Raw genomic sequence first — 12,710 nt, forward strand, 5'->3', positions numbered from 1 at the left:
CACATTTCCACTTCACAATAACAGCACTTACAGTTGATCGGGGCAGCTCTAGCAGGGCAGACATTTGACGAACTGACTTGTTGGAAAGGTGGCATCCTATGACAGTGCCACATTGAAAGTCACTGAGTTCTTCAGTATGGGCCATTCTACTGCCAATGTTTGTCTATGGAGATTGCATGGCTGTGTGCTGTATTTTATACACCTGTCAGCAACGTGTGGCTGAAATAGACGAATCCACTAATTTGAAGGCGTGTCTACATACTTTTGGCCATGTAGTGTAACATCCGATTCCGAAGCCAACATAAGACACACTAAAATATGTGCAATAACATTGGCAATGTAAGGCAATGTTTGAATATGGGGTGCTTTGTAAAAGTGCTTACCAACAGTACCAATTTACACTTTAATATCAAAGTGCTGACTAACAATGCCTGACTTCATTCTCAGAGCATTTGGGGAATAAATAAGACATTAATAAAAGATCCCATTCCTTAGCTAATTGTATGTAGACCAATAGACGCCACTTTGTTGCACACCACCAGCCAGCATGTGATTCCAACACCACCTGAAAGGATACAAAGTACAAAGGCTGGGTTCAAATAGTAATTGTCAGAGTTGTCAGTTAGTAGTATTTGATGTAGGTACAAACAAAAATGTGCATTCAACATGGCATTTTGAACCAGTTCAATGAGAATTCCATGTTAAGAGAGGAAACGAGTCATGTGATTCTATCTTCAGTTTTTAAAGAGAACGAATAGACGAGACATTCAGTAGTCGTCTATAATTAGCCACAGTTTAAACACTAAACTTGATTACTATGAATTTACCCACAATCAAAAGCGAGTGTGGGCCTCAATCCTCAGGCGTTGTAATCACACAATTTACCTGCTACTCCAGATGGGAATGCCACCAGCTGCTCCAGGGGGGCAATCCACTTACTGGGTACAACAGTCACTGGGTCAGCATAATACTTCCAAATCAGGGAGATCATCAGAGCAGCCTAGAGAGACAACAGAAAACAACCTGATTCAGTGCATCAAAATGCAACACAATCACTTGTGCATGTCACCGGTGGTGAAAACTGACATTTAAAAAAAGTATGTATATTTTTTACCAATTAAAGAATATAGGATATATTTCTAATTTCAATATGTTTAATACTCACCTGGAGGATGTAAAAACCTATATTCACCATCCATTTCATTTTGGCTTGTTGAGCAGTTCTAGACTTGACTGTAAGAAGAAAAAAACAGATCTTATCTGCAGAGGAACCATCTAAATTAATTATTGGTATCCATTCTCTAAATATAGGAATTTCAACAGCTCTAATAACAGTTGCCTTTTGTGTGTTCTTCTCAATTAATTTCAGTGTAAATACTACACAACATGCATTGAAATATAACCTGTTTTGTATGGTATGGCATAAGGGAGGGGTTGGCAGGGAAAATAAGCCTGACGCGTGACCAGTGCATATGACTGGAGAAATATGCATGTGGTGCATTTCAATGTGAAAACACTTTTCATTCCAAAATAGTGAAATATTCCTGTTGTTGAACAACAGGATTTGAACTTGAAGGCATGTTACTTGATAGGCCGCAGCCCTGAACTGACACAGCATGGGAGAGAGTTAGAGACAGTTGTTTGGGTGTACAGTAGGGAGGATCTAGAGACAAAAAGTTGATTTTCTCAATGTACGAAACACCATATTTCAAAGTCACCTGCATTGTGACTCATCTAAACAATGTGGTAAAGAGTGAACTTGTAGACTTTTTTTGTTGCCTTTTTGACAAATTCAAAACTAGATATTTTCAAACAAAAACATAAAAATTGCCTTGGGGTTTTTGTCGCAACCTTTATTTGCCACTGTAATAATATAATATTGTAACAGTATACTACTGAAAAGTGCTTTCTAAACAAACCATTGTCATTCCTGAGAATTTGTCATTTTTCATAAACGAAAAAAATCCAAATCTGATTATAGTATTTCCTTGTTTTCTCTGTCATAGCCCTTACGGTTGCAGGGAAGGCGCCATAGTGTAATACAAAGGCTGCCATTCATATAACATTAACTCTTGGCAAATGGCTGTTGGAGACATTTGGTTGTTGTCTGAAAGCCAATGGGGTGTATGTCTGTATAACACCAGCTCGTAATGGAGCTATATACTATGCGTCCTGCCTCTATAGAGTTCAGAGCTGTGGCCTGGACATGAAGGACATCAACAGGCAGCAGCTGCACCATCAGCTGATAATATACAGTTGGCTGGGTGTTCCATGCATCGGCAGGACAGAACAGCTACGTCTGGTAAGACGAGGGGTGGGGCTATGCGTCTATTTGTCAATAGCAGCTGGTGTGCAATGTCTAATATTAAGGAAGTATCGAGGTATTGCTCGCCTGAGGTAGCGTACCTCATGATAAGCTGTAGACCACACTATCTACCTATATTTTTCGTAGCCGTCTATTTATCACCACAAACGGATGCTGGCACTAAGACCACAGTCAACGAGTTGTATAAGGTCATAAGCAAACAAGTAAATGCTCACCCAGAAGCGGCGCGCCTAGTGGCTGGGGACTTTAATGTAGGCAAACTTAAATCCGATTTATCAGCATGTCACATGTGCAACCAGAGGAAAAAAAACTCTAGACCATATTTACTCCACACACAGAGACAAGTTCAAAGCTCTCCCTCGCCCTCCATTTGGCAAATCTGACCATAATTATATCCTCATGATTCCGGCTTACAAGCAAAAACTAAAGCAGGAAGTACCAGTGACTCGCTCAATACAGAAGTGGTCAGATGACGCGAATGCTACGCTATAGGCCTGTTTTTCTAGCAGATACTGGAATATGTTCCGGGATTCATCCAATGGCATTGAGGAATTTACCACATCAGTCACTGGCTTCATCAATAAGTGCATCAACGATGTCGTCCCCACAGTGACCATACGTACATATCCCAACCAGAACCATGGATTACAGGCAACATCCGCACCGAGCTAAAGGCTAGAGCTGCCATTTCAAGGAGCTGGACCCTAATTCGGACGCTTATAAGAAATCCCGCTATGCCCTCAGACAAACCATGAAACAGGCAAAGCGTCAATACAGGACTAATATTGAATCCTACTACACCGGATCTGACACTCGTCGGATGTGGCAGGACTTGCAAACTATTACGAACTACTAATGGAAACCCAGCCACGAGCTGCCCTGTGACGCAAGCCTACCAGATGAGCTAAATGCCTTTTATGCTCGCTTCGAGGCAACGTAACACTGAAGTATGCATGAGAGCACCAGCTGTTCCGGACGACTGTGTGATCATGCTCTCCGTAGCCTATGTGAGCAAGACCTTTAAAGAGGTTAACATTCACAAGGTCATGGGACCAGACGGATTACCAGGACGTGTATGCGGACCAACTGGCAAGTGTCTTCACTGACATTTTCAACCTTTCCCTGACCGAGTCTATAAAACCTACATGTTTCAAACAGACCACCATAGTCACTGTGCCCAAGAAAGCAAAGGTAACCTGCCTAAATGACTACCGCCCGGTAGCACTCGGTAGCCATGAAGTGCTTTGAAAGGCTGGTCGTGGTTCACATCAACATCATCATCCCGGAAGCCCAAGACCCACTCCAATTCCCATACTGCCTCAACAGATCCACAGATGATGCAATCTCAAACGCACTACACACTGCCCTTTCCCACCTGGGCGAAGGGAACACCACAGCGCCTTCGGAAAGTATTCAGACCCCTTGACTTTTTCCACATTTTGTTACGTTACAGCCTTATTCTAAAATAGATTAAATAAATAAATATCCTCAGCAATCTACACACAATACCCCATAATGACAAAGCAGTTAATTTTTTTTTTTGCAAATGTATTACAAATAGTAAACAGAAATACCTTATTTACATAACTATTCAGACCATTTGTTATGAGACTCGAAATTGAGCTCAGGTGCATCCTGCTTCCATTGATCATCATTGAGGTCCCACAGTTGACAGTGCATATCAGAGCAAAAACCATGCCATGAGGTCAAAGGAATTGTCCTAGGAGCTCTGAGACAGGACTGTGTCGTGGCACAGATCTGGGGAAGGGTACCAAAATATTTCTGCAGCATTTAAGGACCCAAAGAACACAGTGGCCTCCATCATTCTTAAATGGAAGAAGTTTGGAACCACCAAGACTCTTCCTGGCCACCTGGTCAAACTGAGCAATCAGGGGAGAAGGGCCTTGGTCAGGGAGGTAACCAAGACTCCGATGGTCAATCTGACAGAGATCTAGATCTACTCTGAAAGAGCTCTGGAGTTCCTCTGTGGAGATGGGATAACCTTCCAGAAGGACAACCATCTCTGCAGCACTCCACCAATCAGGCCTTTATTGTAGAGTGGCCAGACGGAAGCTACTCCTCAGTAAAAGTCACATGACAGCCCGCTTGGAGTTTGCCAAAAGATACCTGAAGATTCTCAGACCATAAGAAACAAGATTCTCTGGTCTGATGAAACCAAGATTGAACTCTTTGGCCTGAATGCCAAGTGTCACATCTGGAGGAAACCTGGCACCATCCCTACGGTGAAGCATGGTGGTGGCAGCATCATGCTGTGGGGATGTTTTTCAGCGGCAGGGACTGGGAGACTAGTCAGGATCGAGGCAAAGATGAACTGAGCAAAGTACAGAGAGATCCTTGATGAAAGCCTGCTCCAGAGCGCTCAGACTGTGACGAGGGTTCACCTTCCAACAGGTCAACAACCTTAAGCACACAGCCAAGACAACGCAGGAATGGCTTCGTGACAAGTCTGAATGTCCTTGAGTGGCCCAGCCAGAGCCCGGACTTGAACCCAATCAAATATCTCTGGAGAGACCTGAAAATAGCTGTGCAGCAACACTCCCCATCCAACCTGACAGAGCTTGAGAGGATCTGCAGAGAAACATGGGAAAAAATCCCCAAATAGAGGTGTGTCAAGCTTGTAGAGTCATACCCAAGAAGACACGATGCTGTAATTGCTGCCAATGTGCTTCAACAAAGTACTGAGTAAAGGGTCTGAATACTTATGTAAATGTGATATTTCCATTTTTTTTATTCGTAATAAATGTGCAAATATGTGAGCAAGACAAAGGAGCTGATCGTGGACTACAGGAAAAGGAAGACCGAACACGCCCCCATTCACATCAACGGGGCTGTAGTGGAGTGGGTCGAGAGTTTCAAGTTCCTTGGTGTCCACATCACCAACAAACTATCATGATCAAAACACACCAAGACAGTCTTGAAGAGGGCACGACAACACATTTCCCCCCTCAGGAGAATGAAAAGATTTGGCATGGGTCCCCAGATCCTCAAAATGTTATACATCTGCACCATCGAGAGCATCCTGACCAGTTGCATCACTGCCTGGTATGGCAACTGCTCGGCATCTGACCGTAAGGCACTACAGAGGGTAGTGTGTACGGCCCAGTACATCACTGGGGCCAAACTTCCAGCCATCCAGGACCTATGTACTAGGCAGAGTCAGAGGAAGGCTCAAAAAATTAATAAGAGACTTTTATCTCTGCTACCACACGGCAAGCAGTATCGGAGCGCCAAGTCTAGGTGCAAAAGGCTCCTTAACAGCTTCTACCCCCAAGCTATAAGCCTGCTGAACAATTAATCAAATGGCCACCCGGACTATTTACATTGACCTCTCCCCTTTGTTTTTACACTTCTGCTATTTGCTGTTTAATATCTATGCATAGTCACTTCACTCCAACTCCAACCTACATGTACAAAATACCTTGACTAAACTGTACCCCCGAACATTGACTTAGGTACGGGAACCCCTTGTATATAACCTTGTTATTGTTATTTTGGTGCGGCTGGGTAGCCTAGTGATTAGAGTGTTAGCCTAGTGGTTAGAGTGTTGGAAGGTTACAAGTTGAGCTGTCGTTCTGCCCCTGAACAGGCAGTTAACTGTTCCTAGGCCATCATTGAAGATAAGAATTTGTTCTTAACTGACTTGCCTAGTTAAATAAAGGTAAAATAAATACATTTATTGTGTTACTTTTGATTTTTTACTTTAGTTTATTTAGTAAATATTTTCTTCACTCTATTTCTTGAACTGCATTGTTGGTTAAGGGCTTGTAAGTAAGCATTTCACGGTAAGGTCTACCTACACCTGTTGTATTCGCGCATGTGACAAATAAAATTGTATTTGATTTGATTTGATAATGGATCACTCTTATCTCTATATCAGGGATTTTTCTGTCATTGTAATCCTTGGGCAGGCGTTTTTTTTCGGGCCACTGAACAGTGTTAAATCAAATTTCCGGGATGGAAAATGCTTTCAGTATAAACTTAAATGACTAAAAACTGATATAAAGTATGTAGAAAAGTCAATAAAGATATATTTTTAAATGAAATCATCTTTAAGAACTAACAATAACTTAAATAAAAGCTAGACAGTCAGGGAGAATTGAAAATTCCAAAAGCAATGAATTCAGCAGTATTGATTTTGTTATTATGTTTGAGCATAAGAACATAGCATTAAAACTGCACAATTTTCAGCTTCATGGCAGAATGTGGAATCGCATGTTGTTAACTTTAAAACTGCAAAAATGTATCTCAGCTCCATGGATTGTAGAACTGCAGGAAATTGGCTTAAAATGTAAACGTCAACTGGCCCGACCACACCCATTGCCATGCCCCCTACCACACCCACCACATAAGCCCCTTTTTGATCCAGAAAAAAAAAATGTAGTGTGGACATCAATTTCAATTGTGTGTCTCTCTTACCATGTGTCTTCAGCTTGTCAGTCATCTTGTTGATTTTGCGCTCTAGTCTGGCGTATCTGGCAAACTCATCCATCATGCTAACGGAGTTGTGCTCCTTCTTCATCTCCTGGATCTCAGCCCGCATATCCCTCTCCTGCTCAGCATCTTTCTGAAGGACCTTCAATAGCTTCACATTCCAACAGACAAAACCTTTAATTTTATATTTTCGCAAAAACATAGCAAACACACACTACTAGATCTGCTGCCACCAGATGGTGCTGTTATTCCTTACGTCTTTAAATGCATAAGGAATAACAGCACCATCTGGCTGCAGCAGGGCTATTACACTACAAATTTAGCCATGTTCTGATATGAGATCACTTTGGGATGGTTACCAGTTAGCCCTTGATCATGACTCTAAGTTTCATTACATTACACATAAGAGTCATTGGACGAAGGTGTCTTCTATATGGTGGAGCTTTGTAAAGAGCCCTGACGCTTAATCTGAACATAAGGACCTTATCGTTCATATCAGCAAAAAATGAAGGTTAAATTGTTACACCCCTCGATAGGTTTAGGGTCAGTGTTCCCATGCGGCCATAACACCATGTTACAGCGCTTGTTTATGGAAGCCAAGAGGCTACCACCAGTGCTAATTATCTATATAGCATGCTCTAAACACCTGTGTGTATGCGTAACTCGGGAAGTGTAGTTCCGTTGGATGAAGGTACCCATAGCTGTATGAATCTGTGCAAAACTGCTACAGTAGGTGCATTTTTTTATTTGAAGCATTCTTTCTCGCTGATGAAAGATAACGGCCATATTTTTCAAAAGCCGTATCGCGATCAATGATTATTGATGTTTCTAAACGTTAAAACACAGCGTCAGGACTGTAGTCCACATGAGGTAGTCGTGGATGAAGCTAATGGCTGAAAACTGTAGGGAGAAGGCAGAATGCTGCCTAGTTTGAGAACTAGTTACCAGTATGTTACTGCAACAAAAGTGCAAAGGTAGTGGAAAGTTGCATTATGTCCGATAAACACTGTAGTCATCCTGTTAAATGTGTTGTTCAGATACAATGATGATCATGAATTGCATTTACATGCAAAAATGTTTACTAATTTAAAAAGTACATTTTCTTTGTAATGAAATTGCCTCTGCAAGTGACAAGTATTTTTCTGCCTCCTTGGGTCATTTATAGTTTATTGCATGAGAACATGCAACACCTGGTTTAGTAGTGTATTGCTTAATAAAGTAATAAGGCACGAGGGGGTGTGGTACACCCCCATAAGAGCTATTCTTATGCAATGTGGAGTGCCTGGATACAGCCCATAGCCATGGTATATGGGCCATATACCAGGCCATATACCACAACATCTCAGAGGTGCCTTATTGCTATTATAGACATAGAAACGTAATTACAACAGTAAAAATACATGTTGTCATACCCATGGTATACAGTCTCATATACCATGGCTTTCAGCCAGTTAGCATTCAGGGCTCAAACCACCCAGTCTATGACAACCCATATTATATGCATTTAGACTAGAAATGTCATCAGACGACCTTATTTACATTTTATGGTTGATATTTTAATCTGTGCCCAATAGATAACTACACGGCATTATCTACCTGGTTATGTCTGGCAATGTTATCAGTCTAACACACCTTACGTGATACAATGTAACAGTTTAACATTTGCCAACAGGGTGGAATGGTTGGTTAGCTTCGCTGTTGTTTATGGGGGGCGCGAGAGGTGAAATAGCTAGCTAGCTAATATAACCTGGGCAAATTTGCCAACAAATTACATGATTTACAAGCCAACCCTGCATTTCTCACACGACCAATTCCTAAATAACCCCTACTTACGAAAGAGGAAATAGTCGGCAAGAGTGTTTTGAAGAGATTGCACAAAAAGACAGATCCCAACACCAGGAACCAAGCGCACCCAGCAGCCATTTTTTTAAATCAACCTTTGTTGCTGTTGCGCTCGTCATAAAGGGACGCCACATCCAGGCTGAACTATGTGCTGAGTTTTATATTAGAAACGTATTTAATTCAAATACAGCTTATTTTATTAACTTCAAATATAATATATAAATTCAGTATCCAAATGTGCTAAATTTACTACATTACTTTATTCAATAAAAAAAATATACTGACAATTCTATGACGGTCATTTACAGTATGTGTACATTATTCTGATATAATATCAACGAAAATAACACATCATTTTGAATCTAGCTATTCCCACCCCTAAAGTCAACATTTTTCGTTGGAACGACTTGATTGGCATACAGACCTACCCACACAGGTAACTTGCTTTGGTTTAAAAATCTGTTGCCTGGACGTTAAAGCCAATCAATGGCAACAAGGGGCGGAGAATAAATTGCCAGTCAGGTTGGTAGGATAAGGAATACAATATAAAGAGGGGGGATCCAATCCAGTTTCAGCTAGTTTCTGGACGTAGGCCTACTGATTAAATATTTACGTTAGTTACAGTGTGTTCTGAAGGAATTGAGTGACTTACATCGGACACATTCAGAAGCCTGCATTGAATTTTCAGTAACTGAGAAGGCTAATTTGTCCTCTAATTCTCTAGACAATACAAGCAAAGCAGCCATGCCGAAAAGAAGCAAAGTAAGTTGGAATGTTTACCTTTTAATTTAAACCTTATTTTACAATGTATAATTTCTCACATGAAGTGTTTTTATAAATATCTGCAACAATCGCATGTACTCTAAAATATGCTTGATACAATGTAACAAGTTTTCTCTAAAGTATGAATGTGTTTTAGTGTGTCTGTCTTGTCGAAATGGAAGTGGCGCCTTTTTACTTAGTGTGGTAACATTTTGCTTTCGTTCTCACTTTCTCATTTTAGTAACCTGTAACGTTACATGATAAACTATCGCAGCTTGTGCTTTTTATATAAGTTACTTAATCATATAATTTAATTTGACGCATATCGGGTCTTTCATGAATGTAAAGTAGCTTTTAATAGCCTTCTCAGCAATGAGATCAGACAAAGGGGTGTAACCCACCTGCAATGTAACTAAACTACATGTTGCCATTGCAGAAATGCGTGCATGATCTAAAGGATATTTTGTGAATATTGGGATTGCTTTAATCGCCTATATATTTGGTTCACGTTTATATTCATATACTTTTAATAGCCCATGCCTGTGGCATCCTATATTATCACTTTGTGTCCTGTGTGCAGTAAAGCGTATTGTAATGCGCGACACCCTATGGCACGGAAAGGTACGATCTTTGAAGTGTCATGGCAGCCCTTGCAAATAGGAAAGGCATCGACAACTCGGCGCCATGTATCACTTTAATGGGGTTTTAGAGAAAGTAATTCTAAAGAAAACGACCACGTGATTCATAGCTGGTCACGTGTTCAGTTTTTGGGGATTTGCTATTATTTTGTGTGCATTCCCTGCCTTTGCTTCCCTAACAAATGTTGCATTATGTAACAGCGAATTTCTGAAGACATACTCCACAGCGCATATGGGTAAACTGGTATCGGAGAATTATAGATATTCAACTAATGGCGGGAACATACAGTTGACTGGTTGACGTAACGTGTGGATGGATGCCTTCATATTACAAATCTCCGTCGGTTGATGGGGGAGGGGCTGTTTATTGGCCTTTATGCGTATGGGCTACTAAAGCCTAACTATAACATACCTTTTTACTTGTCACTCTCAAGGTAGTTGGTACCATAAAGGCTCCATTTTGCACCATGACAATGGGAAAAGTCAAATGGCATAGTAATGTTAAATGTTTACCCTCCCCCACTCACTTTCAGATTACATAATTTGTATCTAATTTGGGGATGAAGCAGTGGGGGGGTACAGTTTGTGAGCCCATCCCCCTTAGCATTACACACCCACTTCTCCCTGCAGCTCCCGACCTATGATTGTGGGATTGTTGTTCTTGGTTTTTACTAAGAATTTTACTTCTTCTCTCCCACCACCCACTCACAGGCAAATAATGACACTGAAGTTGAGGTTAGTATTTAATGCTCTTATACAATTTTATATTATGAATAACTTATTTTTTCTGCAATAGCTGATTTAACTATCTTTTTCTCACCAGCCAAAGAGGAGATCCACGAGGTTATCATCTGTAAGTTTGCTATATATTATCATATTTATGTTGTATATCCTGTTTATGTTTTCTATGAATAGATGCTATTGTGTATTTGTAATTGGACTAATTATCTAATATGCATTATTTTACAGAAACCCACTACTCCAGCTAAAGCAGAGCCTAAGGCAAAGGTAAAATAAATGTTGTAATTTCAGCTAATGTCAACCCCAAAACATATTTATACATTTGTACATCGAAATGTATCTCATGTATTTCTGATTCTTGTAGACACCAGTCAAGGCAGCAGCCAAACCCAAAAAGGTAAAGGCGGTAGTCGAGAAGTCCAAGCCTGAGGAGAAGAAAGAGGATCCTGAGGAAGAAGCAACACCGGCAGAAAACGGAGAGGCCAAAGCTGAGGAGGTAAGACTTGTTACCTTAGTTTCAATTATACGATATGCCATGCCAGTGATATACAACATTCAAAATCAGGAGTATTGGGTATTACAAACAGACCAACAATAATTGGCATTGCAGCTGTTTGTACCCCACACACAAATAGTGTAAACAACTAGACCTAAAAGAACTGTTCTGTAATATGGGAACGTAACTTTTTCATCCGCCAGGAGGCAGCAGAAGAGGAAGATGCTGATGCAGACGAGCCTGAGAAAGAGGAGGATGAGGCAGAATAACATCCTTACCCTTTTGCCAGTGCTCCCTGTACCTCCTTTCTTGTACAATTCAGAAGAATATTTTTATCAACTATTTTCTTAAGAAAAAGCAGGTTGTGTAGTAGTAAGATTGTAGAAACAATTTTATTTTTTTTTTACCTCTGGAAGAAAGGTTATGGTCATTGTGTGTTTCCCTTTTCTTTTGTGGTCTGGTTCAGTTGTCAGTGGGAGGGGGGCAGGTTTGTAGCAATGACATGCAATCACGCCAATATCAGGAACTTGTTATTCAACTGGGAGCGCTTGTCTGACACTAACATTCCATAGGCTTTATGAGGGACAGTTTATTTAACCTGTTGTATGGAGAAGGGTTGGGGGTTTATACACAATAATACTTGTTTTATTGTTTATATTGGGTAGGACGGTGGTAATTCTGTTTTAAACTGTGCCCTATGAATTTTTAAACTATTGTCCACATTGTATTATGTATCCACAGTTATGGTTAATTCTCCCTAGTTCATGTACTGGATTTTTCATCAGGCCTGTGAAATGGTTTTTGTCTCTGTTCGGTGAAGGCATTGCAATAACATTTGATATAGCTGCTGTGAAACTGTTATTTTTTTTCATAATTTCTATGCAGTATGTAATGTAATGGTACGATTTGAGGATGGTTCGTGTTTTTAGCCAAGCTAATAACATGAAATACATTACAGTGTTAAACATACTGGTTGTAGCTTATCCTTTTGAGGATACTGATAAACATTGACTGTACTTTCACTTAATCCTTCAAGTGAACATAGCAGCTGTAGATTTCCATGTGGTTTTAGAATTTTATGTACAGTTTCTCTTTTTTGTTGTAGCTGTATCTGTGTTATTATTGGTATAAACATGCCAATTGAATTAAAATGATTGTAATTTCTTTGTTTTCTCTGTTCTCTTATTGATCACAAGTTGAATGTAAACATGCTATTATAATTAAGACACTCACTGTGAATTGATTAAATACTCTGTAATTTCGCTTATACCATATGGTGATTGTTTTTGCCAAATATTGAGCATAGGACTGCAATTCTATTGAGTGCAGCCATACACCAACTCAGTAGGTTATTTGACAAGCAGCTGCATGACAATCGCACTATTTCAGGGGTTGTCAACTGGTGGACCAAATTCACCCCGTTGTCGAGTTTATTTAAAACATTCGAATAGCC

The 12,710-nt window shown here is 40.4% G+C and overlaps 2 protein-coding genes across 3 annotated transcripts; one reads left to right on the top strand and one right to left on the bottom strand.

The window, feature by feature from the left end:
* Positions 1–179: 179 nt before the first annotated feature.
* On the bottom strand, positions 180–8,751 carry LOC112265588 (guided entry of tail-anchored proteins factor 1). Its single transcript, XM_024443057.2, has 5 exons — positions 8,612–8,751; positions 6,764–6,929; positions 1,166–1,233; positions 886–1,000; positions 180–565 (listed from the first exon to the last, which is right to left on the bottom strand). The coding sequence occupies exons 1-5, from the start codon at positions 8,699–8,701 to the stop codon at positions 492–494; spliced, it is 513 nt and encodes a 170-aa protein (XP_024298825.1). The 5' UTR covers positions 8,702–8,751; the 3' UTR covers positions 180–491.
* A 414-nt stretch (positions 8,752–9,165) lies between these two features.
* On the top strand, positions 9,166–12,421 carry LOC112265589 (non-histone chromosomal protein HMG-14). 2 transcript variants are annotated; one of them, XM_024443059.2, is made up of 6 exons: positions 9,166–9,382; positions 10,732–10,755; positions 10,844–10,873; positions 10,990–11,028; positions 11,126–11,257; positions 11,464–12,421. In XM_024443059.2, the coding sequence occupies exons 1-6, from the start codon at positions 9,365–9,367 to the stop codon at positions 11,524–11,526; spliced, it is 306 nt and encodes a 101-aa protein (XP_024298827.1). In that variant the 5' UTR covers positions 9,166–9,364; the 3' UTR covers positions 11,527–12,421. The 2 variants fall into 2 exon arrangements, with proteins under 2 accessions (XP_024298827.1, XP_024298826.1); XM_024443058.2 differs by having other exon boundaries at positions 9,173–9,382; positions 11,461–12,421.
* Positions 12,422–12,710: the final 289 nt, after the last annotated feature.

Source organism: Oncorhynchus tshawytscha, linkage group LG13 (assembly GCF_018296145.1).
Source record: "Oncorhynchus tshawytscha isolate Ot180627B linkage group LG13, Otsh_v2.0, whole genome shotgun sequence".
Taxonomy (NCBI): Eukaryota; Metazoa; Chordata; class Actinopteri; order Salmoniformes; family Salmonidae; genus Oncorhynchus; species Oncorhynchus tshawytscha.